General features: G+C 48.0%; 8 protein-coding genes across 8 annotated transcripts; 5 read left to right on the top strand and 3 right to left on the bottom strand.

Annotated features, from left to right (window-relative positions):
* Positions 1 to 7,756: 7,756 nt before the first annotated feature.
* Positions 7,757 to 8,097, top strand: FSUBG_10259 (uncharacterized protein; the record flags this gene model as incomplete). The annotated part of the gene is made up of 2 exons (XM_036674818.1): positions 7,757 to 7,999; positions 8,050 to 8,097. The coding sequence occupies 2 exons, from the start codon at positions 7,757 to 7,759 to the stop codon at positions 8,095 to 8,097; spliced, it is 291 nt and encodes a 96-aa protein (XP_036534293.1).
* Positions 8,098 to 8,641: 544 nt separating this feature from the next.
* Positions 8,642 to 10,279, bottom strand: FSUBG_10258 (STB5-SIN3 binding protein; the record flags this gene model as incomplete). Its single annotated transcript, XM_036674817.1, has 1 exon — positions 8,642 to 10,279. One exon carries the CDS (start codon positions 10,277 to 10,279, stop codon positions 8,642 to 8,644), a length of 1,638 nt encoding a protein of 545 aa, XP_036534292.1.
* Positions 10,280 to 11,871: 1,592 nt separating this feature from the next.
* FSUBG_10257 (nitrate assimilation regulatory nirA) lies at positions 11,872 to 14,055 on the top strand (the record flags this gene model as incomplete). The annotated part of the gene is made up of 5 exons (XM_036674816.1): positions 11,872 to 12,256; positions 12,302 to 12,513; positions 12,559 to 12,962; positions 13,008 to 13,559; positions 13,608 to 14,055. The coding sequence occupies 5 exons, from the start codon at positions 11,872 to 11,874 to the stop codon at positions 14,053 to 14,055; spliced, it is 2,001 nt and encodes a 666-aa protein (XP_036534291.1).
* Positions 14,056 to 14,654: 599 nt separating this feature from the next.
* FSUBG_10256 (salicylate hydroxylase) lies at positions 14,655 to 16,061 on the top strand (the record flags this gene model as incomplete). The annotated part of the gene is made up of 2 exons (XM_036674815.1): positions 14,655 to 15,807; positions 15,856 to 16,061. The coding sequence occupies 2 exons, from the start codon at positions 14,655 to 14,657 to the stop codon at positions 16,059 to 16,061; spliced, it is 1,359 nt and encodes a 452-aa protein (XP_036534290.1).
* A 1,042-nt stretch (positions 16,062 to 17,103) lies between these two features.
* FSUBG_10255 (fungal specific transcription factor factor) lies at positions 17,104 to 17,637 on the bottom strand (the record flags this gene model as incomplete). Its single annotated transcript, XM_036674814.1, has 3 exons — positions 17,104 to 17,136; positions 17,184 to 17,413; positions 17,457 to 17,637. The coding sequence occupies 3 exons, from the start codon at positions 17,635 to 17,637 to the stop codon at positions 17,104 to 17,106; spliced, it is 444 nt and encodes a 147-aa protein (XP_036534289.1).
* A 454-nt stretch (positions 17,638 to 18,091) lies between these two features.
* FSUBG_10254 (2 3-dihydroxybenzoate decarboxylase) lies at positions 18,092 to 19,147 on the top strand (the record flags this gene model as incomplete). The annotated part of the gene is made up of 2 exons (XM_036674813.1): positions 18,092 to 18,393; positions 18,439 to 19,147. The coding sequence occupies 2 exons, from the start codon at positions 18,092 to 18,094 to the stop codon at positions 19,145 to 19,147; spliced, it is 1,011 nt and encodes a 336-aa protein (XP_036534288.1).
* A 234-nt stretch (positions 19,148 to 19,381) lies between these two features.
* FSUBG_10253 (4-hydroxybenzoate transporter) lies at positions 19,382 to 21,240 on the bottom strand (the record flags this gene model as incomplete). Its single annotated transcript, XM_036674812.1, has 4 exons — positions 19,382 to 19,920; positions 19,965 to 20,559; positions 20,605 to 20,774; positions 20,862 to 21,240. 4 exons carry the CDS (start codon positions 21,238 to 21,240, stop codon positions 19,382 to 19,384), a joined length of 1,683 nt encoding a protein of 560 aa, XP_036534287.1.
* Positions 21,241 to 22,675: 1,435 nt separating this feature from the next.
* Positions 22,676 to 24,513, top strand: FSUBG_10252 (flavin-containing protein; the record flags this gene model as incomplete). Its single annotated transcript, XM_036674811.1, has 2 exons — positions 22,676 to 22,797; positions 22,845 to 24,513. The coding sequence occupies 2 exons, from the start codon at positions 22,676 to 22,678 to the stop codon at positions 24,511 to 24,513; spliced, it is 1,791 nt and encodes a 596-aa protein (XP_036534286.1).
* Positions 24,514 to 26,273: the final 1,760 nt, after the last annotated feature.

Below are 26,273 nucleotides of genomic sequence, written 5' to 3'. Positions count from 1 at the left end.
AAAAAAGAATTTTTAAAAAAAAGATTTAAAATTAATATATTTAACTTTATAAAAATACTTTAAGGCTAAAATATATTTTATTAAATAGCCCTTTTTTTAAAGAAAACTATATTATTTCTCTAAAAGGCTAACTAAGCTTGTTATATAGTTATTTAAAGATATATCTGTTTTTTTCTATATATAACTTTTACATTTAAATTTAATGTAACTAACTGTTTAAGGTTTTGTACATGTCTTGGGGTTTTGTGCCTAACTAAGCTTGCTTAGTTAGCCTCCCCCCCGGCTCGAGCCAACGGATAAACAATTACCCAGCTTCCCTAAATAACTACGGTAATCAGGAAAGCAGGTATTACCCCAGGACAGTGGTCAGAGGCTAAGTACAAGGAAAGCATGGTGACTTTCAACGCCATATCAGTCTTTCTGTCGGCCCTGTTGCTTCTGCCGGAGCTCAAAGAGACTGTTGCCCGTCACAACACGATATCTAACTTGACTATTGTATCCAGTGGCATGCACTACACACTCGATTTCAATGAGAAGGATGCTGCCGAGGACATCTCTAACAGCCTAACAGCAAGGAAGGGGTCGGCATGACCAGTAGCTATCCAATTACTGAGCTCTTAGAGGTAATAATTGTGAACAAAATGGGCGCTCGGCAAAGAGCTGCGTCCAGTCACAATTATCATCATTTTGGTGTAAGGGGGTGATAAGGAATTGGGTCAGATCAAATTGTGTAGGGTGGTAACCCTAAATAACTGCAGGAAGCGGATAAGACTCCATTCACACAGATTATCAACACCATGCGTAGGTCATGCAGCAGCGGACTGGATGGCGCAGAGCGCAGTTCGGCTAATTTTAGCTCTCGGAACTCGAACCTGATTCAAGGCGCTAGCGTGGCCAATTCTTCAACAGGAATGTGACGCAAGAGTCTGCTACCGGATAAATGATAACGGGCCTAGCGGGCATAGCCGTTTTTGAGATAGTAATAAAGTTAATATAACGCTATTGCTTTGGCTTACGATAGACTATTCGAGACTCTGACCATGCCCGGAGTCTCAAAAGAAGTTGGGGCAGAGGACCACAGACCCAAACGCTCTGATAAAGGCAACTCAGCGATCATGCATTAACGTACGAAAGACCCAATGAAGAGCGGAAAGAGCGGCGACAAAAGGTCCTGGGCACCAGAAGTTCTTTCTTGGTACCTCGTAGGCTAAGCTCTCAAGGCGCAACAAAATGATAATGGAAACGACCAAGCCTGGCTCGAGGCAACATAGGAGATCCATTCCTCCTTCTCTAATGTCAAACAATACACAACACGCATTCTGTGGTCGTATCCCCTTGACCCCTTGCCTTAAGCCAACTCTAGATTGGGAACGAGTCTCTCAACTCTATTGTGCCCTGACAGTTAGGAATAGCCATAGCCGTAAGGCGCCATTGGCTAGGTAGGATAAAATACGAGCGAGCTCCGATTAGGTAGCTAGTATTGGTCAGATAACAGATCCATTCAAACTGAATTTTTTACTTTTCCGTCACTCTCTGTTGGACATGTATCCACATTCCTGTTTGTGTTTATCTACTAAGATAAAAATCCCTCTATAGCGATACTGTTTATAATTCCAGTAGGCCGAGTAAGTACCTTGGTTTCAAGTTCTGTTTAACCTCCTCATTATACATTCCTACCTCTCTCCGTTATAATCTCTACTACCTGCCTGAGGTTGTATTACCTTGTAGTCATTGAAAACAATGGAAAATCGAGGACTTGGTCTTGTTATTATCAATGGTGTCTTTTTCTTCATTTCACTCATCTTCCTGCTGATACGCTGTTTTGTACGATTGTTCATCGTGAAGAAATTCTCTGCCGATGATTATTTTATCATACTTGGGACTGTAAGTTGTATATTAGATACTGTTGACTGAAATTTCATAACAGTTAATAGTCTTTCTTTGCTCTCAGTGCAAGTTTCTCCACTGTGGCTGTCAAATATGGGCTGGGACAACATCTGCGAGACATCGAGATACAAAATGCCTCCAATGCCCTCAAGGTAGGCGTGTATTCAATTTACTTTACTCCTACCGGTTGATTCTAATAACTTATTGCAGTATTTATGGCTTTGCTGCCTGTTTTACTACCTCGCCACAGTAGCAGCTAGGGTTACTGTATGCTGGTTCATGCTAACTGTAGCCGTGAACAGCCACCAAATAATTATCTACTTTGCAATAACTGCAGCGACTTTCTCCGGCATCTTTCTGTTTTCGATAACAGTCTTTCAATGCGGACCTATCTCATCCTTCTGGGACAAGACTCAGATTGGAGTTTGCATTGAGATTGATTTCATGATCATGGCCGCCATACTGTACAGTGTAGCGGCTATAATATCAGACTTGGTTACTGTAACTCTCTCTGCTTATACAATTTGGAAACTGCAGCTTGACACGGAGAAGAAACTATTACTCATACCAGCTGTCTCTATGGGTTGTGTGTGAGTTTCTCACGTAATTAAATCGTGGTTATCGTGCTAACTTTGCTCCAGCTCTTCTATAGCAGTGATTGCGCGGTTGCCTGCTCTCGTAAAGCTGAAAAGCCCCGACATTCTTTGTACGCCCCATACCCTGTCTCTCGTTTCCAATAAGCAAGTTAACCATTTCTGTAATAGGGGACGCTATAGACGTAGTGAAATGGTCCACTGTCGAACAAGGATTGGCCGTCACAGCCTGTAGTATTTCAAGCTTTTGGTCTTTACGCTCGCGGCCAGGGGATCGAACACGACCCGCGGACATGGAATCTGAGATGTCGCCAATTCGTCTACCTATTGCTACGCCCGATGATCACACCCCACTACACAGCCCAACTTTTGAATCCGCTGGGCCTACTGTAGTTAACAGTCCTGAGAGCCATGATATGAACTACAGTTCTTTAGAAATTGATATAGCAAGTGGGCGCAGAGACAAGTTTGCAGGTGTGACAGACGTAGGACCAGTGGGAATCTTCAAAATGGAAGATATCGATCAGTATGGATATGAAACCGAGATGGACGAATTTGTTCATTATGAACCTGCGAGATGTTCTAGCTCTGTATTATATCGGAATATGATCTAAGGTCGCCACATAGGTGGCACTCCCATGATACGTGGTCTGCACAAACTAAGAGCTGCGTTGTTCGCCCTCTAATAGGGTCATCGTTGGATTTTCTGTTGTAAGGGACTATTCTTTGGCTTTGTCTGCTTTGCTGCTGGCATCTGTAACAAAGCTCGAGATGGAATTAGTGGGAAGAATACAGGATGAATATTATGTTCAACTCTTATAAGACAAGGAATTCCATGGCTAGTAATGGCGACTGAAAAAAGATAGAAAATAAGTCGATGAGCGACAGGTAATGTGCTATGATTTACAGTAAGCGCTTGTCTAACAAGGCTATTCCTCGATGTGTATACAATCATAAAGCCATGAATGACTTCTATATAATGACCGGTTACGCTTGTAATGGTGATCTGGATCTCGACGAGTATCTAGCTGTAGCGGTGCCAATATTGATGGTTGGTTATATGCAAACTCGGAGGATTAATTAATGATATACTAGCTAGCTTTCATGCCGCCTTCAATAACAGCCTTGTAGACGGTAAGGTTGCCAGAATAGAGGAAATTGTCCAGGGTCTCAGCCGAGCCGTGAGCCGTATGATAAGAAGGCATCGACGTTGGACTTTGATTCATTGAAACACTGTATCGCCGCCTTATTACCGTTTCTTCTTTCGGAATGGCTCCAACAGGTTCAAGTACCAAAATTGTAGATAGAGAAGAGCTCCTGCGCATCTCCTGGCTCAGGGTATATTAGATGCTTTTAGTCCAACGGCTATGGCAGGTGTATCGGATGCTAAAGGTAGACCAGGAATGCGATATTTCAGTGCTCCAGTGTCATCACCTTGCATTCAGCCACTCGATGAGACAAATTAAGCGACCCTAGTCTATCTTGGACGGCACCCAAAGCTGCCAAATCGTGGGATGAGTGGCTGAGCATGGGAGAACACAGTAGATCGATAGCAGTATATTAAAGAGGATCCCTTGTGGTTGCTGCATCTCAGATAGACCTTACATTTTACTTTCCTTTTTGCTGAGTCTCCAGAGCAAGATTCTTTAGTAAGATCCGCTGGATGAATTATGAAGAAGTGGTAATCGAGTTGGGGGGATGGTTGAATGTTGGTTCTCCAAAAGATTATCAGCGCTGTAGCCAATTAATAACGGCCTCAGTACCTCACTCGGTGAGATAATAGAAGGTCTCTGATAGAGTCCATCCTGATGCCAAGAGCTCAAGATCTATACTAACTTCTCACGATGCTATAGTACGAGCCGGGCCATGTCGGTAGATTATCGGTCTGCTCTCAGACTCCAGGCTCCCCTGGATAAGCTGGCAAAGAGCTTCATCCGGACGCGGTTACTCTACCCAAATATGTCTCATATACGAATTTCAAGTAGTCCCCCTGGGGGTCCATACTACAGTCCAGCTCACGATGATGCCAGGGCTCCACTCGAGTTCAACAAGGGTTGCTTTCACCTTGGCTGGCTAGTATAGCTCAGCTTCGCTACCTAGGGTAAGGTTTCTGTGAGCTTGGACTAAAGACCAATGGGCCATGGTTCGCAAAGCTCATCCCACTTCGGGATCTCGCTAAGTGCGCAAGATGGGTTGTCTACTCCATACAAAGCGGCCATAAAGCGAAATGAGTGTGGAGTGCGCAAAGCAACGGGAGCTCCCGCCGGGAACGCGGCAAGCGGATAACTGCTGCACAAGACCACTTGAAAAAAGCAAATAGGGTTCGGCAATTGGTTGAGCCGTAGGGACATGTGCAGGCGGCTAATAGCTAGGGAGGCAAAAATGCTCCGGACGGCTATTTCAAGTGTCAGAAATACTAGATAACTTAGGGTAGAGCTATATTATCTTATGGTCCTTTGGAGAATTTGTAAGACTTTTTTGTCAGCTCACTGAGAAGATGTCCCAAGCCATTTTGTTACCATGGTGAAGTTCCTGGCATTAGCTCCAAGTCCCCATATATCCACTACTACTGCTCCATCGACAACTAATTTTATTCATGATCCTTGTATGTCATTCATCCCATTTGCACACTATGAATTCTTCTCTCTTCTCTCTTTTCTGGTGATGTTGTTGTGACCGGCAAGAGCTCCGGTCCCTCTCAAGGTAACTAATCACATCGACGATCAGGCCAATGCTACTACGAGATCTCCAATACGAGCTCAGCCAGCCATCATCCTTGTTAACTCCAATGACAATCTTAACGATTCAAGGCTGGTTAAAAAAGAATGCATGGTCTTGGCAAGAAAATCCAGGCATCAGGCCACGATGCATAATCATGATTCATTCATGTACGGTCTTCAACACCGTCACGAGCTTGATAATCGGAAGGTGACTAACCAAAAACAAGATTCTGCATCCCTGAGGTTGGTGATTTGATATGAGGCTTGAAAATAAGGCCTTCCACCTCGGAAAGGACTACTGCTGTATCACCGTGTCATCACACCGATCCAATTTGCCTTGCTGATACTCCGTCGCACAAGCCAAAGCCTCAGCGTCGTGGCGATCGACGATCACTTCGGTCAATACGACGTTGTACTATAGCAAAGATTGATATCGATTTCTGTATGCTGATGAAAGCCATACTGCATGTGCAGATCTTGGAGGAGCTGAAACGTTTAGCGATAATCTAGGTAGTGATCTCCAAGAAATTAAATAGTTGAACAAGTGGCTGAAAAGATGCTGTTACCCTATTGGGTCCCTTTGACAGGTAACGAGCAGTAGGGATATCAAAATGCAGACTATCAGACCGAGTCAGGCCTGACTGACAAATCGTGAGGCTGGCCGACATTCAGAGTGGTAATACAAACTCCGTAAAAACACGGAACTTCTTATCAGAGTATGTAAAACGCAGATCACTCTTGTTTTCACCTCCCTCAGCGATTCCCCTTCGTAAACCAAGCCCTTTATGAACATTGCCCCTCTGAGACATCCCAACGGGTCCTTGACTACTGCCCGTGGCAGGGGTAAGAAATAACATGTCAGTATTGCCACATTTAGTGGTGAACGTTTTGATGGAAATGTCTTGTAATTTTTGGGGCTAGAGTGAGGTACTGCTGCGGCACATGCATACAATCCACTTTCTCTTCTGGACCAACGGTGCCTGTTTGGGGTTCCTCTCCCTGTAAGCGTTACGAGAGCGCTTTACCGCGTTGAGGAGCGATCTTGAGTAGGAAAAAGAAAAGGCAGAAAATAGTTGCGTGCGTTGTGCTAAAGTCAGACGCCAGATGTAACGCTCTGTGCCCTTGTTCTGGCCCTTGCGTTCCTCTCCGCATAAAACTCATCAACTAATTCTGCCCTTTTTGTGTTTTCGTCCCATGAAAAGCATTGATCATCGGCGTCAAGCCACCGGGCTGAGACTTCCGGCAATTGGGTCCAATTAAAACCGTAGTCTCAGCGCTCCCTACCGGGCTATCGGCAATAAGACATTCACTTTGGCTGGTGAGACTCTGCAGGCTAGACTTGCCCTTTTGCCGATCGCTGCATGATCCAGTAGAGGCAGCTTAGACAGTTCAGTCAGGAACGCGTGGTAGTCGTGGCTGTCTCGGTCTAGGACATTGTCAAAAAAAAAAAAAAAAAAAAGAAGTAATTATGCCAAGTTTACTGCGGGTTAAGCAACGCCCCTCTCCCCCGTTTTGGCTTTCAGCCAAGGACCGGGAGGGCAGAGCAAATGAGGGCGCTTGATGCGGGTGCTTCGAGTCGTCGTTGACGACGTGGCTACCGCGAGACCCTTGTGCCTCACACGAGCAATCCACTACACTCAACGTCTTATGCTGTGCATTTTCAGGATTTCAGCTTTGGAGAGTAATGCAGAGTATTTCTGTTGGACGTCGTGGATCAAATCACTGCAGTTAGCCGCGGGAGACACGGAACCGCGCCTGGATCCATGACGATGCTACGTCTTGGTCACGGAGCAAAGGTCCGGACAGCCAAGGCAGTGTCACGATGTAATTTTGTTGTTTTCTCATTAATGTTTTTCTCCTGAGCTCATTTTGCTCCTCGTCCAACACTACAACTGTTCTGTCCTATTCTTAGCTGAAATTGGACTTTGATGCCCTGAATCCCCAGAGTGCGGGCGCTAACCAAACATGCCGGGGCCATCCGTTGGCCTGAAGATTTACGAGCGGACTCTAGTCTCTCGCCCTACAATTCTAAAATACTTAGCGGGCATCGGCAGTTAGAGTCGTACTGTTACGCAAAAAGTATATTGAAACAATGCAACCATCCCTGTCAGAAATTAGACGTGACGAAGAGTGAAGAAACATGATCTGAGCAGGGAAAACATGGGTCTCTCCCTCGTCCCGGCCAGATACCGAGTGGATGACGGAGATCACAGACCAAGGGAGGATGAGTTGAGCCCCACTAGCAGACACAGACCGGTGCAGTGATCGCCCCGAGTTCCGCTGCTCAAAGTCTATGGACTGGACTCAGCTGAGATGTAGGATGCGGAATATCGTCACGTAGTATTATGGCTTGAGAGTAACCTCGTTCAGTCAGGGAGACGGGTCCTTGATCAGGGAACTCAACGCTTCTGGTGTGAGCCGTGAAGTATAAAGAGGCCATCATCCTCCCTCTTGGACTCAAAATCCTCATCAACACTCATCAACATCTCCAACAGCATCCTCAACACTTTCACTCACTCCCAAAAACCAACTTTTTTCAACTCAACTCCATTCAAAATGCAGTTCACCAAGATCGCCTCCGTCCTCGCCATGGCCGCCGCTGCCATCGCTGCTCCCGCTCCCGGCAACTACGAGGTCGAGCCTCGCACTGGCGGCAGCAACAATGGCAACAACCAGCCCGCCTGCTCTGCTCAGAGCCAGAATGTTTGCTGCACCGGCATCGCCTGTCTTGTTCAGATCCTTGGCGCTGGTTGCTCCACCACCTCCTACTGCTGCCAATCTGATGCTCCTCTGGCTGTCGTAAGTAGCCCAGAAAAGGGAGAACAAGATCTAATACTAACTATTTTCAGGGTGCTCTCGTCAACATCAACGCCCTCAACTGTGTCAAGGTTCTCTAATTGACACGCCTCGGCGACTTGACCTACTCCTTGGAGTAACTAGTTGGATTGTTGAATATTGGGGCACATATGATTGGGGAATCTGACGGAGAAAGCCTATGCCAGCTACTCCGTATGTCAATAGGCAGTGTTGATGTTTGTATTTACTTCGATGACCTTAATTTGAGGTTGAATATACATACAGGGGTTATATACTTGACTTTACTTGTCTCTTGACTGTGAATGATGAAATGACATCAACAAGCTCAGCACGATAACAGAAACAAAATCAACCAGATCTCATAAGCAAAGTCAACATATGATCACATGAACGACCCTCGGACAAGGCTTGGAGCTGATTAAATTAACATAAACATCATCGTCCAGGCAAGCTTCAACTCTACTTATCATACTCTCGTAAACTTGGACTTAAAGTCAATGCCGTTACCGGATGCAGCGGAGTTCAAAACTTAATCAGAGAATGTAACCCAGGGATCCCTGACAATCGGCTCATCCATTACCGTTAAAGAAACAACTTAAAATTAGTTTCAACTACAGCTCTGACCTATAGCAGCAAGTGTACGTTTTGAAAACTGCTAAGGTCGTATCCATGCTCGAATAGATCGTTCCAGGCTGTGTCGATGCTTGGCGTAGGATACTCCTGACGAAGCGGTGGATTCTGACTTTTGACTCCAAACCATGACATGAACTCTGTGTCGATCTCGCCCTCGGCATGTGACGTGTTGTCGAAAATTGCCAACGTTGCATTACCCAATCTCCGTATGATCTGGGTACTCCTCTCACCAACCTTTTTGCCGTGTGATATTTTGGAGAGGAGCCTCACGCAGGTTTCAATGTTGGCCTCGACGACTTCTCTTGTGAGTTCGAGACGGACCACGGAACTTGCTCTGATGGAGTACAGCATCGTAACAGCAGCCATAAACAACGAGTCCAGCGCCACAAAAGTGTAGATTATCTTGTTCTTCGCGTATAGGGCATTGTAGCAGCTAATGAGGCTTATGGATGAATCAGCGCATAAGCGAATGGCGTCTGCGCTGCTCACCGGCGATGCATGAGATGGTCGGTGGAGGTTGATGACGGCTTGGTGATAGGCGATTTGGAACCACTCTGGCGTTTGGTACATTGACAGTGGCGCGAGGTATCTCGGGGCGGAGAGAAGCCACGCGTTGAGACGGGTGTAGTGCTGTTGGCGTATGGCGTCGAGGTTTCGGCCTTCGAGGTTGATGCCGCCCGCTGAGTGGAGAGCTGAGTAGATTCCCGCGTTGATCTGACGTAGTTCGACGATATGACGAAATGCAGACATGTCTCTGACGTCGGGCAGGATATTCGCTATGGCTTGGTCTGCAGGTCCGGCAATTTGCTCGTCGGTGAGGACCAATGGCAGGGGTACCGTGATATCAGCGTCTTGAATGCCCAATGGTCTGCCGAGAGAGATTGAGACACTGCGATCCATGGTGTACAAGCTCCAGAACAACCGTTTTCGCATCTCGGCATCGAGCAGCGTCTTATTGGCCATGCTCTCCTCCCGATGCATGTCGATACCTACTGCAAGCCTCAACGCCATGCCAACGGTGTACCACAAATTGACCGACTGCGGCTCGTTGCTGCCGAACAGGCAAAGCAGGGAAAGACAGCGTATGCAGTCGAGGTCATCAGCTGAAAGCACCGCGTCAAGATCACGCACAGCTGCCTCGAAGAAGACCTCGTGAGCAACAGGCGCGTCTGAACTAATGCGTGCTTTTTCTGATGCACCAATCGCGAGAACCATGTGTACTTCAAACGCTGACAATCTGCTCCTCACTTGGCCGTTGCAGTATGGTATGTAATGCTGCTCCATGAACGATGGGCGATGAAGGACCGGGTATTGCGGCCATCGACGATCGAAGAATACTTCAATCAGGCTGAGGCCGTCTCGGTGAAGCGAGAACGTGTTTGACGTGGCGGTCGGAGGCGTCTCACTGGCTGACAACCCATGCCACAACTGCCAAGGCCCCGTCATGAACCCCGTCTCGGAAGCGCCATTAGGTCCCAATCCCCTAAAAGTTGGCAGAAGCATGCGTCCAACATATCCCCTCTCCAAACTCCCAACCGAGCCATCGGGTTCTTGGCGATCGACGACAGATCTTATCTGCAGATGCTGACTCTCCTGAGACCGAGCCTCCGAGGGCAGTCTCGATTGCATGGCGAGTTGTGTCTGCAGCTCATTCACCCGGTCTTTCAGGCGCTCTACCTGGCCTCTCAGATGGTCGCACTCGCATTCCCTGTCGACCTTGACAACGAGACGATCTGAGGGGACACAAGGAACATTTGCAGCAGCACAAGCCCCGCATACGGGATGTCTTCCGTCACACTTTCACACAAAAAAGTCAGTTCATTATGTCGTCGTGAACCCGAGAAGATGTGGTAGCACGTACTTTTTGTTTTCTTCGGCGACATCTCTGGCACGCTGCCGATATCCTCTTGAGGCCACGACGCGGCGATCTTATCCGGTCAGTGTCCCTGTCTGAGTGCGTGTCGTAAGCTGAGGCCGATTCGAACACGGCGGGAAGTTCTCCATCATCGGTGGCGGACATTTTCGGATTGGTGTCTTTGGTGATGATGGTTTATTAAGAGGGATGAAATTGTTAATGCGCAAGAGTCAGAAGTGACCCACTTTATCGATAAGAACAATCTATCTCCGGTTCAATGCCGGCATAGCCGATGCTGAAAAGATGGATCTTGCTGAGCTTCGGCCGGATTCGGCCCTTATGCCCGGCCTTATCTCGCATGTCGTGATTGAAGCAGACAATGGTCTTGTTTTGTAGTGGGAACAACTGATATTCAGAGTTTTCTTGGTGTTTAGATAAGACTCTATTTATATAGTGGCTACACTATGTCAACCCGGTGAGAATCGAGGCTCCGATATTGACGTCATTAATTAAATGAAATCATTATCTGAATTTATTAAGACTCATCTGGTGTTTTTCTTTTAATAATAGTTGCTTAATAAGAAAGACTCTAACGCATAAGTTACTGTAGACAGTTTCTAGGTGGAAGAGTTAGCTTGTTAGCTACTTTTCACTCAACTGTCCCGCCATGTTCTTTTTCTGGATGACATCAATAACTCAAAACCTCTCAACTTGAGATCAATAAATATCTAGGTCTACTTCTGTTTAGGTCCAAGGACAAGATCAGTAGTATAAGCACAACTTATCTATTACTCTCATTGTAACATCACCAATTCACCACGTCAATTTAATCTGTTGCAAGGTAATAAATAACAAAAGTTCGCCTTATGAGACTCCAGGGTACGTAAAGCCCAGGACGGACTGATGTCATTTCTCCAAAATGCACCCAGTTGAACGAGCCCTCAAGCGCAAAAACGGAGCCGGCACGTGGAAAAGACTCACTATTGCTTGACGTCGATGAGGCTGAATGGATCAAATAAGCTACTGGCGCGGTGAACCCAGCAAGAGACTCAAGGGTCCTCTCCAGTCATGACTCCACTCAATCGAGCTTCTCATTATCTCAGCAAGCGAGCCCTTGTCACCATCTCAACGCGGTCAAGCTCTTCAGTTGGCGACCATCCCCCCAGCCAGTGAAAACACAGCACTTGTACTTACTCCGTACCCCGCAAACAGCACTATCAGTAGCCTAAACCGAGTCTACGGGTGTAAAGCTTATCACCTACGGAACCCCATCGGAAGCCGGTGGGACGCCCTCTCATCGCCCTTATCTCTACGGAACGCCCCCCAGCCACTGTCACAAACATCCCCAAACCACCACAGAATCACAATGCCTCGCCCAATAGTTCCAGCGCACCAACGCCAAAGAGCTGCAGAAGCCTGCAACTTGTGTCGCGAGACCAAAAAGAGATGCAGTGGCTCTGCGCCCTGTACGCAATGTGTTCGTCGCGGCCTTGAGTCGCAGTGCTTCATCACCTATGCTCCGAGGGGGTCGAGAACAAGAGCTCGCGCTGAGGCTGCAAAGGCGGCGGCGGCGGGATCAGTTACTACGGAGCAGATGAGCGCGAGTTCGCATCAGAGCAGTCAGCCGATGGAGACGGATGAGGGGTATAGACCATTGTCGCCGTCGCATTCGCAGCAGGATGATGAGAAGGACAGTCAGACTGAAGCGTCGAATCCACCACGGATGCTGCTGAACTCGAGGGGCGAAAGAGGTATGAAAGTCTGTCACATTTGTCGATGAGATGCTTATTTGTTAGTTTATATTGGAGGCGCAGCATCAATCTCGTTTCTGCAGATTGTGCGAAATTTGGTATCCCAACAAATTGGACCATCGGCATTTTCTCACAATGAGAAGAGCGACACGATGCTTGAGATTGAGTCGCCAACAGCTACAACACACGATGAGACGAGCGCGATGAGATTAAGTCCCGAGCAGAAACAGCAATATTTGAGGTCTTATTACGTAGTGGTATGTCTACACCAACAATTCTCGAGCATATGCTGATGAAAGCAGACCGAAGCGTTAATCCACGTCTTTGACGCGTCGGAATTCGAGACTCTCCTCAATCTAGACGACGACACAGGCTACTCTCCCTCTCCCAATCTCTCACCCCTCAAACAAGCCTCAATCGACCTAGTAATCGCAATCGGCGCTCAATGCGAGTCCCTCCTCGCCGCCCGAACAATAGGCCAAGCATATTTCCGCCGCGCTCGCAGCCAAGCATTCGTCGGCTTCCTCGAAGATCCAGACCTAGACATGGTCCGCACATTCCTCCTCATGGCCTTCTTCATGCTCGGCGAGTGCAGGAGAAACGCAGCGTTTATGTATCTCGGAGTCGCTGCAAAAGCCGCTCTCGCTCTGGGTCTGCATAGCAGAGAGTCTTATGCTGCGAAACCAGGACCGGAGGATCAGGCAAAGTAAGTTTGGGCCTTTATAGTGATCGGATATGGCTAATTGGTTAGGCTGCGGGTATGGATGAGCGTGTGTATCCTTGATAAGCTTGTTAATTCGCTTCTCGGCCGACCATCCGCCTCTGCCCAGATCCGATCGAATAGCAGTAGTAAATTGGATGACGTCGCGCAGAAGGGCGATAGCATTACCGAGCATTTGATGGCCTCCAACAGAGTTTCCACCATCATCAACGATATTACAGACACTTTATATGACCAGAAGAAGGTCAGTACTGCGATAGTCGAGCAATTCTTGCAAGACATTGAACGCTGGAAACGAGAGCTTCCTGCTTCCGTCAAGATACCTTCGGCAGATCCCAGTCCAGGAACAGTAACGCAACAGCACGGAGCCATTGCCAAGGTTTATGTGTCGTGTCTCTATTATTTGGCCGTCATGCTTGTTTCAAGACCGTTCTTGGTTTCGGCACTTACATCCAAGGGTCTTGGGAAGGGAGCGCATACTCAGTTGGCCGCTGCATGTCTCGATGCAGCCATGTATCTGTCGCAAACATGTTCCGAAGCTCTCAACGCTGGGCTGTTGCAGGGAAACATGTGCATTATGAAGTAAGCTTACTAGCCATCTCCAAAAATCTACATGCTGATCATCTACAGAGCTCTCGTCTTCGCATCAGGACTAGTACTCGGCCTAGAGATATTCGCCAAATACCCTGTGGAATCAGACATCAGTAGCGCATTCGAAGGCGCCAAAGACGTCCTCAGACATTTAGCAACGCAAAGTCCACAAGCAGCACATTATCTCGACATTCTGACAACTCTATCTGGGGCAATTGACAAGCGACGAGCAAACGAAGCATCTAGTGGGAGAAGTCGCTACGTCTCCAAGCTGTTTAGTCTAGATGCACCGCCAGAGACGGCAGGGTCACAATCTGCCCAGCAGATGCTTGATACAATGTTTCCTTTCACAGATGCTCAGACTGGTCAGATGATGGATGATACGATGCAGGATTGGGTGTTTCAGCAGCCTGATGGCGGTGACTTTAGTTTGGACTGGGAGACATTGAATGTGTCGCTATGGGATACGTATCCATTTTTATCGTGAATGAGCTGTCTGTAGAACTGTACGAATTGATGAACCTGTATGAACAATCACCATCTTCAACATCGTCGTTTGTGATAGCCGTCGTGATAATACCGACACCGACATATCACATCCAACCTCCGCTAATCATCGGTACAATTGATCAAATGACTACCCCAGAAAATATCCATCCACGATCCGCAGATCCGCACTGAGTTTCCCGCAAATACTGTACGCGGCAGCTATCAGCAAAACGGGTGCAGTGCATTACCCGACGCTAGCGGATATCGCACCACTTCCGTGCTAGGGACTTCCGCTATCTCTAGATAACCTATCGTGAATACGGAACTTCCGAAAATTACAGCCGCAGGCGGTTGAAGTTGTTGATAGTGGTTGCAGGGCGGGTATGAACTCTGAATGGTTGGCGATCCGGGGTAGATAACGTTTGGACGAGAGGAAGCTAAATAGTGATGGTTGCTCGACTTGAAATCGATTCAATTCATCATCAACAACTCATTCAATACAATAACATCTCATCTCATCCTACACTCACTCAATCTCATCGTCTCATCTCAACTCGACTAGCCATCTCACTAGACTTCCCATCTCACACCTTCACAATGATCAAGGACAACGCCCCCACCATGCCCAACTGGAAGCGTCTCAACGTTGGTGTCATCGGCGGTGGCATCGGCGGCATGTCAGTAGCCATCGCTCTCCGCCGCGCAGGCCACGACGTCACCATCTACGAGCGCTCAGACTTTGCCGGTGAAGTCGGCGCCTCAGTATCCTGCGCCGCCAACGGAACTCGCTGGCTGCACGAGTGGGACGTCGATGTCGCCAAGGGTGACCCCGTCGTTCTCAAGAAGCTCATCAACCGCGACTGGAAGACCGGCGAGCCTGTCAGTGTCTACGATCTCGATGACTACGAGAAGCGTTGGGGTTTCGTGTACAACATGTTTCACAGACAATACATGCACGCTATGCTCAAGGATACTGCTATGGGCGAGGGTGAGGGTACCCCTGCTAAGCTACTGGTCAACCACAAGTGCTCCGCTATCGACTTCCCCACAGGCACTATCGCCTTTGAGAATGGTGTCACTGCCAAGCATGATCTTATCATTGGTGCTGATGGTATTGGCTCTGCTGTTCGAAGGATCCTCGGCATCAACCCCGAGAAGAAGCCCTCTGACCAGAGCTGCCTCCACTGCAACGTCACAACCGAAGAGGCCGTCAAGGCTGGTCTCGTCGACTACTCACAAAACAGTGCTCTTGAGTACTGGGGCGGTCAAGAAGGAAAGTGGGACAAGATCGTCCTCTCTCCTTGCAACGGTGGCAAGCTCCTCTCATACTACTGCTTCTTTCCCCGCGAGCAGGGTGACTACACTACACAGGCCTGGGGATCTGAGGATCTCCCCACCGAGGATCTCCTCAAACCTTATCCCGAGCTCGACCGTCAAGTCTTTGGACATCTTGCCATTGGAAAGGAGATTCAGCCCTGGCGTCTGTGGGTTCACCAGCCTTACCCCTACATCGCCAAGGAGAACGTCTGCCTTCTCGGAGATGCTGGTCACCCCATGATGCCTCATCAGTCTCAGGGTGCATGCATGGCTATTGAGGATGCTGCTGCTCTCGGAATCCTGTTCAGCAAGCGATACTTTAACGGTGATGTCAAGCAGGCTCTGTCTGTCTACGACAAGGTCCGCCTACCCCGAGCTACCCGTGTCCAAGCTGCTGCTGCCAAGGCTGCCTACAACATCAACGAGCGAATTGGTAAGTCACTCGATACTCCATAAACATGATTCATACTAACTGTTTCAGGCTTCTCTGTGAACAAGGACATCTCTACATACAAGGTTGAGAACGAGAAGGAGGTTCTTACTATCGAGGAGATGAACACATATGATATGTACAAGGATATTGAGGAGAAGTTGGCAAAGGCTCAAGGAGAGAAGTACGCTGGTGGCTTCCTCAACGGTCTGCCTCTGGGTCTTGAACTACCTAACGGTGTCATTATCGGTGCATAAATGGGAAAAGAGGAGTTGGGGACATTTTATATCTTAGCTTTGTCATATTCGGTTTTCAAAATGTTAAATTGGTTCATTAGCCTGTCGCCTTCATTGCCTTCCACCTCTTGTCTCCACCTCTACTGCAGGATGATCGAGGCTATAGCTAGTTCACGCCGATACCCCGGACTATGAACCTGTCAAGAACCCCTGGTCCAGCCTTGGATCATGCTAGTGGATATCCCGCGCCACTGGAAAGCCTTGCCTCTAAGCGTCTGGACTCTTCCTGTATCCGGCAAGATCCAGGGGTTTGTAACGGCTGTGATCTGCAAGTCTATCTCAAGTCCAGCACTGACAGCAGCGGGGGCTAGTCCAGAAACTGACTGGCTGTCTGATGTCAGGTACCCGTTCATTAGTTTGCATATCTGTTCCGTAGGATTATGTGCAGGTTGCCAAGGGACACCCTGACCTCTTGAGCCATTACCCAAGCTCTTCATCTCTTTGACGCTCTCTCGCATCTCTAGACACTATATAAATGACATTGAATCCAAGGCACTGTCGATCTTGCTAACCTCGTAGACTATGATATCGTGATCGAACAATTTAATAGGCCAAGCAAGATGTTAGTCTTCTCCGACGTTGAACAGGAGGCTCAACTCGGGCTCGTTTTACTTGAATTGGTACAATATCGAGAAAATGGTCAGGCCAAGTGATGAGATAGTAATAGCGACTTATTTCATATGGACCAAGATTCACATTCCTTCATCCGTCCCCAAGACAGACTGGCTTCAGGATCGGGGAATACTCACGCAACATTAAGCTCCTCTGGCCACCGAACTCGCCTATGTATTCTACTGTGCACAAGTACCAGGGACAGTGCTCTTCAGATCAGATATATACTTGATTAATTTGAGGAGATGAAGACGTCCTGATTTGATGCTTCCCATTGCAACATCCAGATTCTGATACGACATTCCTGCTTCAGCAGCTCAACAGGCATCACATCACTCAAATGCTCCCATTAACTGTCCATCATGATTGAGGAAACTTTATATCTATGAGTCTATTTCTTGTATGCTGCAGCAGCTCCAGTATCCTATCAATCGTTAGCATCACATTTCCCATCCACAGCGAGGTCCTCACCAAGTACACCTGGTAAAACTTGAGCCGATACTTCCCGTCCGCAGCCGTCTTCTCCAGCTCGGCCCTGGCAGCCCACTCGATCTCTGCCGAGCCGCCATTCTTCAGCTGCAAAGCCACTGAACCATGGAGCATGACCTCGTCTGAACCAGCGCCAAACGGGTACACCTTGTTGAGAGTGTGCTTCCGCGACGCAACAGCCTCCCACATTCCCTGTCTCAAGGTGGTGATTTCTACACAGTCAATTAATGCCTGCATTCCTGACGGGAGACTTACCTGCATGACCTGAAGCCTTCTTTGATGCGAGGACAAACGTCGCGTCCTTTGCAAACATGTCTACATACTTGTCGGTCTCCCCGGGAGTGTCGGAAACGGCATAAAAGGCCTGAAGGAACTGGATAACGTGCGGTTGAACCGACTGATCCGAGGGACTCTGCACAGAATACGACTGTTCCATTTTGACGTTTCGTTAAATGATCTTGTGACGATTCTGAATTGCGTTGTCTTCAAAGCTTGTGCGTAGCAGTTTATCTCAGTAAGGTCCGTGACCCTGCTTCCGACTTCCGATAGTGGACTTCGGATCTTCCTTAGTGAGCGCTCCCACCGTAATCAGTGAGTGACGATCGTACCCCGCAGACTGATCGGACCGCGGGCAAATGCCGTTCCTGTTAAGGTTTAGCATTGACGGTGCATTATCCGCTCGTCCAAACGGAATCAACGGAATTTACTGTACGTAGGCGGGTGCATTATCCGGAATGGGGTAATGCGGTCCCTATGGCCGTATTCTATCAAGTCTATAGTTATCGAGTTGAATATATATGTCCATGTTCAACTCCAGATAACAGAATATACTCATCATCAATGCACACTCTCACATCATCTTCCTCCCTTTCACACAAATCACATTCACTATGCTCGGCAAGGTTGCTCTTGAGGAAGCTTTCGCTCTCCCCCGTCACAAGGAGCGAACACGATGGTGGGCTGGTCTCTTTGCCATCGACCCTGATAAGCACGCTGCCGAGATCAACGATATCACAGACCAGCGCATCAAGTACATGAACGAACATGGCGTTGGCTACACAATTCTTTCATACACTGCACCTGGTGTGCAAGATGTCTGGGATCCCAAGGAGGCTCAGGCTCTGGCTGTTGAGGTCAACGATTATATCGCCGATGCCATCAAGGCTCATCCTGACCGTCTCGGTGCTTTTGCGTAAGTCATATGCCACATATTCGAGAGCCTGACTAACAACTCCAGTACTCTCTCTATGCACGACCCCAAGGAAGCTGCTGAGGAGCTCCGAAGAGTTGTGACCAAGTATGGCTTCAAGGGTGCCCTTGTCAATGACACCCAACGAGCTGGTGATGATGGAGACGACATGGTCTTTTACGACGGCCCCGAGTGGGATGTCTTCTGGTCAACAGTTACAGACTTGGATGTCCCCTTCTATCTCCACCCCCGAAACCCCACAGGCTCCATCCACGAGAAGCTCTGGGCCAAGCGCAGCTGGCTCATCGGTCCTCCTCTGAGCTTCGCCCAAGGTGTCAGCCTCCACGCTCTGGGTATGGTCACCAACGGTGTCTTTGACAGACATCCCAAGCTCCAGATCGTTCTCGGCCATCTCGGCGAGCATATTCCTTTCGACATGTGGCGAATCAACCATTGGTTCGAGGATATCAAGAAGCCTCTCGGTCTGTCTTGCAAGTTGACTATCCGAGAATACTTTGCCCGCAACTTGTGGATCACTACCAGTGGACACTTCTCTACATCAACACTTCAGTTCTGTCTTGGAGAGGTTGGAGCTGATCGCATTCTGTTCTCTATCGATTATCCTTTCGAGAACTTCTCGGATGCTTGCACATGGTATGATGGTCTGGCTATTAATGATGTCGATAAGAGAAAGATTGGAAAGGATAACGCTAAGAAGTTGTTTAAGCTTCCTCAGTTCTACCAGAGCGAGGATTAAAAGGGAAACTGGAATTAAATACAATCAAGTAATAAATGCAATAGAATAACAGAACTTTGAGCGTTTTCAAATTGGCCAGAACCCTGGTTAGCTGAATCTGTATCTTGGCCAGTACTCTTATGGAGAGTGCCTTTGATTGACGGGATGATTCTATGAAGGCAAAGGCCATTTGATATTTGCTATAAAGATGATTCAAGCTCAGCAGAATAGAAGCAATGCCATAGATCCAAGTCCTTACGACCTCTCATCCTTGCTCTCCATCATGTCGTTAGGCAACAGAGCTGTTGTGATAACACAACCCAGCATAACACCTCCAGCAAGATACAGCACACTGTTGACATCTCCCTGTCCATTTTCTCCCGTGCGCCCATACAGATGTTGTGCAATCAACGGACTCACAATACCAAACAATCGACCCCAAAATCCTGCAATACCACAGGCTGTCCCGCGGATTGGCGCAGGGAAAGCTTCAGGAGTCCAGCCGTAAAGCACAGCATTGAACATGGACTGGAAGAAGTATTCCATAGTGAAGAGGCCTTCGTTCTTAGCACGCGTGTCGACTGTTGAGAAGAGGATGATGGAGATGCCCATCAGTGCAGCTGACAGTACCATCGTCCACTTGCGGCCAATAGCTGGGATACGGTAGAGTGTTGCACCGAGGAGTACTCCGACAATACCGGGTGCATACGTGTAGATGTAGGCAGCGTAAGTCGATTTGAGACTTACGGATGCGGCACCATTCTTGAGAGCGAGGATGCTTGGCAAGTAGAAGCCTAGATATGTTAGAAATGTTCAATCACCTTCACGCTTCACTCACCTGCAACAGTAAATCCCCAGTAATCCATGATATACGTCAACCATACAAGAACTGTAAGACGAGTCATCTTGGGACTAGAAAACAGCATCTTGTATCTCGACAGCTCAAGCTTAGCCTTTTGAGACCATGCCATGTTGAGCTGCTTTGTTCCAGCTCCCAAAGCAGGAGTTGCACTATTACCACTTCCAAGAGAGCTATCATCTGCCTGAAGTGACTCAAATAGTTCAAGAGTGAGTCCACACTGCTTCTTGTTCACCTGGGCCATATGCTGAAGCGTCTCAATTGCTTGGCTGTCACGACCACGATAGATGAGATATTTTGGAGTCTCGCGGAAGTTAAACACGAAGAAGCGAAGGATAAAGACGGCGAGAGTGATGCCGCCAATTGTGAAGAGAAGATATCGCCATCCCATGTTGTCACCGCGGGAACAGCACCTTTCCCCTGCGTCGGCATTGTTGCATGATACTAGAGGATTAGGTTCGGAGAAGTTGGGAGAACATGCGTAGACTGGGATGAAGCCGAAGGCGATGGCACTGCAGAGGACGACTCCAATTGGTTGGAATACAGATAGACAGGCCAAGAGAAAGCGTTTGTTCTTCCAAGATTAGTTAAGTGTTTTCGGCGAGCCTGGTTGACATACCTGGGGAATGAACTCGAGAGTAATTGTCGTGTCGATGGGAATATTTCCTCCAACACCAAAGCCGACAAACGCTGTCAACACGAGAAAGGTCGTGTAATTATTAGATGCACCAAGACAAAGTCCGAATATCGACGAAATGAGACACGTCAAGTTGAATGCCCAGCGACGTCCTACCAAGTGTCAGACAACATCTCAGCAAAAGGAAAGGAATTCCAGGTAGAGGACCTGCTACGGCGAACGATCCAAGAGCATCATACCAATAATATCCGCCAAAAACCCCCAAACAAACGCCCCCGCCGTAAGCCCAGCATTAAAGCTCGTAGAGATATTCCCCGACTCGTCATTCCCAAAGCCCAGCTCCTGCTTGAGCGGTCCAAGCACGAGACCAAAAGCCTGGGCCCAGAGCAGATCGAGGAGGTATCCGAAGCCGCAGAGACCCCAGATGTACCACTGGTATTTGCCCATTCCTTGGGCGTCGATCTCGCGGTTGATAAGGACGCATTTCTTCTCGTAGAGGGTTAGGCCGTCGAGGTTATGGAGGAGGGGGTTGCGGGAACTGTAGCCCTGTGCGTTTTCGACTTGCGATGAGGGGAGAGTGTCGCCGTCTACTTTGGACATTTCTTCTGAGGAGGGCATGCTGTAGGTTTCCGTGATCAAGGGACGTATTTGCGTAACGTCGCGTTTCAGTTGCCGATAGTGGTGATGGAATGCAAAGATAAAGAGTACGAGAATATCGCCATCGCTATCTGTTCAAGGGATCTGCAATCTCATGTCACACAAGTTCAACTCTAATCAAGCCATCATTGGCCTACAATCAGTATCGTTGATGTCATTTTGTACTGGTGAGGTGATGCTCTGAAGCTTCTGATTGGTCCGGAGCTTCTCCTCAGCCATGCAGTCATCATCTAAACCCGGCTGTATCCTTTGTTTGTCTCGCGTTGGACCAAAGGTAGCAATTTAGGCTATCACGGGGCGAACGGTACGAAACCTAATCTGGTAATCGGTGAATTGTTTCCGGTTTAGATCCGCTCGCGAGACGTATATGTAATGACTCACAAGTTTCTCGGTCAAGGCCCTGACTCAAGGGTAGGTAATGATATTATCAGTATCAGGTGGATGTCCATATTAAGAAGCATTGAATGGAATTATTAGGTACCGCTCGATTGGATAAAACATAATACTGTGAGCAAATTGGACTATTTATATTTAATTCAAGGCAATACATAGAGGCTTGAAACCGACATGTTTGGAGAGTAATCTACATCATGATACTCGCGTAGTTCAATCCGATTTTGATAAGAAGGCAATAAGTTGAATGGAACCAGAACAGCGACTCCACAAGAACATAAACTGACGTTTAATATCCTTCAAAACTTGGCGAGATAATAATCACCAAGCCGATGACAGACAAGGTTTTAAATAAAATTCACAACTATTCTTACAGCTTGATTCGCAGAGTAATTATTTTCCAGCTACATGGAACCTTTGCTCTAGACTTTCCCACATAGAAGCCTATGGATGCACTTTAATCGTGCTTTGGTGGAATGCGGGACGGCATGCAATTCGGTTACCTGGGTTACTGTACAAGCATTACGAGCTTGCAGTGGCATGCGTGACATGTCCAACATGAGTAGTAAGTCAAGAGCCTTAGGAGACTTTCCCATTTTGACAATAAAGCAATTAGCATCCTACGAGGAACATACGAATATCATACAGCCTACAGCGCGTTCTGGCCGACGCGTCGCGCACGCGACACGACCTGGATACGCATCCGATTTCATTAGTCACCGAGATCGATCTTCCCCACCAGATCGAAGAATCCGTGTCTCCAGAGATCAGCGTGGAGACAAGATCTATACTAACCTTACTCTAAGCTCAAATCGGTGCAACCAGCCAAGCAAGGCTTCCACACGAGGCTGCTAATGGCCCACCTGAGTCATTGACGTCAGCACCAAAGTCAAGCCCGTCATGACTCGAATTGTATCATGCATTAATATCAAATTCTCCTTGCAAGAAACTCCTGGTCTGTTAAAGACTTGAGATAATTTGTTAATGATTGATCTTATCATCTATGTCCCAGGAACCGTTTAATACTGATATTGAGCACGACGGCGCAGGACTAATGGCTCAGAACGGAGATAAAGGTAGAGATGGGCGGAAGAAGGTGCTGGTTGTAGGTGCCGGTGCAGCTGGGTAAGTCAAGGTCAACTCAGACTTCTGAAAGATACTGACAAAAACAGCATGTCAACAGCTTACCATTTATCAGAGCATCCAGATAAATTCGACGTGACTTTGATTGACGCAGTTGACTATTGCGGCGGTCAAGCATTCTCCATTCCCATTGACAAAGAACGGCATGGAGCTTCCTGGTGCAACCAAGGCGTCCAAGGAGGATCTTACATCTTCCATCATACCGTCACTATGTTCTCAAGGCAGGGCTATCATGCAGACCCTTGCAACCTACATGTTTCCTTTGGCAAAGACGAGACCTTCTGGAACAACGTATTTCCAACCCAGCTTCTGGTCCGCCATGAAAAGGAAGTTCGTCGCCTGACGTCTGTTCTCAAATTCATGCGCTGGTTTGAGATTTTCTTCGCCTTGCTTCCGCTAAAGCTCGTCTTCAAGCTCTTCTTGTTCTCTGAGGAATTCACCAACACTATTGCTTTGCCTATGACGGCGTTGTTCCTCGGTACTGGCAATGCTACGCCTGAAGTTCCTGCAATTATGTTTGAGAGGTTGTGTACTTCACCGACTTATGGAATGTGGTATCCATCCGACAGAAACACAGTTATCAGTAACAAACCCCCCATGATTGTGTTCCCCAAATTCTCAGAGTTCTACGAGACTTGGAGAAAGGATCTTGTTTCTCGTGGAGTCACCGTGCGACTTTCAACAGAATTGACTGAGATCGTTCAGCGAAACAAGAATGGCGTTGTTGTGAAGCTCAAGCCGAGAACTCCGATGCCCGATCATCATAACCCCAACGGTGGAGATCCCGATGCTCCCGTAGGCGAGGAAAAATACGACGAAATTGTGCTCTGCTGTCTCGCCGACACGGCAAAGAAAGTCCTCGGCAAGACAGCCACCTGGAAAGAAAAGAAGGTCTTGGGCTCAGCAAAATTCAGCGACGATATCACCATCACTCACAATGATTCCGATTACATGAAGAAGCATTACGAGAACTTTTACCGCGATGATTTGGCTGTTGCGAACATCAATGGCACTGACCAATCGGATCGTCTGGCGTTTGCAAAGACAGAGTATCGACCCATGTACTACATCAAGATGTATCCCGAGGATAAGTCCAAGCTGGAAATGTGCTTTGACTGCACGAATTACCAGAGTCAATTCCCTGAAAAGGTACCCTTTGAACAACATGTCTTCCAGACGATTTATCTCAACAAGGACCGGGACAGCAAGCTCTGGACTGATAATGAGATTGCCGAGGATAAGATTATCCGAAAGGACTGGTGGCATCAGCTCTGTCACGGCTACACTCACTACCTATTTGTCATTCCGTGGATGATGTTTCTGAATGCCAAGAATCACACTCGCTTCGCAGCGTCTTGGACTCTTGTCAACGCTCACGAAGTAGCCGTCATGTCCGGAATTGCGGCTGCAGTGGATCTCGGCGCCAACTACCCTGAAGACCTGGAGAACGACAAGTTTGCATTCTTGTGTTTCCGACTCTACTACCTTCTAACATACGGAAAATGGTACAGGAGACATTTTACGTCCAAGAAGTATCTAAAGTCCCAGACTACGGAGAGTCAGGCAGCTGCTGATGGGAAGAGTTGGGCTACTGGACTTTATGGCAGTGTTTATAAGGGACCTGGTGTTTCGGAGGTGGAGAGGAGTGCCTGGAGGGAGGAAATCAAGAAGGGTTCTAGTACTGGTAATTTGTCCTGAGTGTATCGAACGAGAGTGCTAGTTAGTTGAGGTAGAATATGAGCCATAGCGTGTGTTTACTCGTGTCAATGAAATGATTGTGACGCTACTTACTTCTCGCAACTGTAATCGTCACATGCAGCTTGTCGTTAGCACGTGTTCCCTCGTGTTGGGGCCTATGCTGTGCCCTATGTTTGCTTGGCAGGGGTGTCTGTCTTCCTATTGCGTGACTTTGGATGGCTTCAGACCCCGGACAATTCTCTAATCACTTTCTCTTTCCTAAGCTCTCATATAAAATGGCACTAAACCGTTCAGGCAGAGAGACATAACTAAGTAGATAGTGTATCTGTTCAGTTAATTCCTCAGATCTCATTTATTCCACAACGGGTAGACGGCAACTATTTCATGACACATCGATCGTGACAGCAAATCGTGTATGCATGAGGGTGAACCTTATAAATGATGGAAGGATTGAGGGATTCTAGAAGACTGCTGGTTTCACAGTAGTAATGTAGGGTATGATCGTCCTCCATGCCATACAGAGTAGAGTCTATGAAAATAAGCACTGCAGCCGGGCACCAGCATGCGAGGGACTTTTGTCACCCATGTCGACGTACAAAAGGCCAGATCCGAGGTAAGAACTGACTAGGAACTAGCCCGAGGAACCCGTCGCCTGTCATATTCACTACCTGGCTGCTATACAAGACTATGTGCACTGTTTCGTCTCTGACTGGCCGGAGCAAGTCTGGGTATAAGCCTTGGAAGATTGCAGATCATGGTGGAACCAATCATTTGGGGGTTCTCAGAAGAGCTAGAAGCTCGCAATCCCCAAAACGCCACCCTCGGTTGGGGGGGGAGAGCTGCAAGGGTTACCTACTCCAAGTTCAAGCTCGACAGATTGACTTGCCACAAACAGCAGTTGGTTGCTGTGAGATCCGTGGTGTTCTGGCGCCACTGGCTTGCATGAGTGGTGATATAGTTCAATTGAAGGCATACTCTATTTCGACACCTGGCCAGTTGACGACTCAGACATCTTACGACGAAGCTTACGAGCTTGCGGGATTTGGCTTCGATGACTGTAATCAACTCTGCTATCTTCAGAACGGGGCAAAAAAAGATATAAATCACTATCATCACACGATCCATCGTTCATATCTAGGTTCGCAATCGCTGATGGATACCAACGGCAATCTAGGTGGATTCATCACGGGAAGGCCGCGCCTCTCATCGTCGTCGTTATGATCCTGAACGATAAATGCGTGGTCAAGGCTGTGACACTAAGCAACATGGGGTTAACCACCAAAGCTGGAAATGGTCACATGGGTCATGGGGTCATTTGGCGCCGCTTATACTCGGAGAAAGTCTCAGAGAGGGGGATTCGTGTCTTCAATAGACTTCAATACTTTATTCGGCCCCTGGCGAGGAGAACCCCAAGTTTTTGCGTGCTGCGTGCTGCGTGCTGCTTGCTGTTCTTGTAGGATAAGTCAGCGAGATTCATTGGCATCCGGAAGCCCGGCACCAGCTTATCTGCGGGTATGCAGATACCTTCCTAAAGCGGTAGGTCGGGGACCCGTTGGTGGTTGTTGCGGGGCCCAAGATTTGGAGCTATCAGTGATAGTGATAACGTAGATGGGTCGTGATTTGCTGTCCAAGGTTGCAGTGGTGATCCTAAGGAACTGTTCTAGAACAACCGCCCGCACGAGCGGAGGCAAAATGGCACCATAGCGCGCTAGCTATGACCGTTTTTGCGACGTAACAGGAGCTTCAGCGGCAGATATGGT

This window comes from Fusarium subglutinans, assembly GCF_013396075.1.
Source record: "Fusarium subglutinans strain NRRL 66333 chromosome Unknown NRRL66333_c0000175, whole genome shotgun sequence".
Classification (NCBI taxonomy): domain Eukaryota; kingdom Fungi; phylum Ascomycota; class Sordariomycetes; order Hypocreales; family Nectriaceae; genus Fusarium; species Fusarium subglutinans.
The sequence above is the reverse complement of the archived record's forward strand: the minus strand, read 5'-3'. Positions and strand labels throughout refer to the sequence as shown.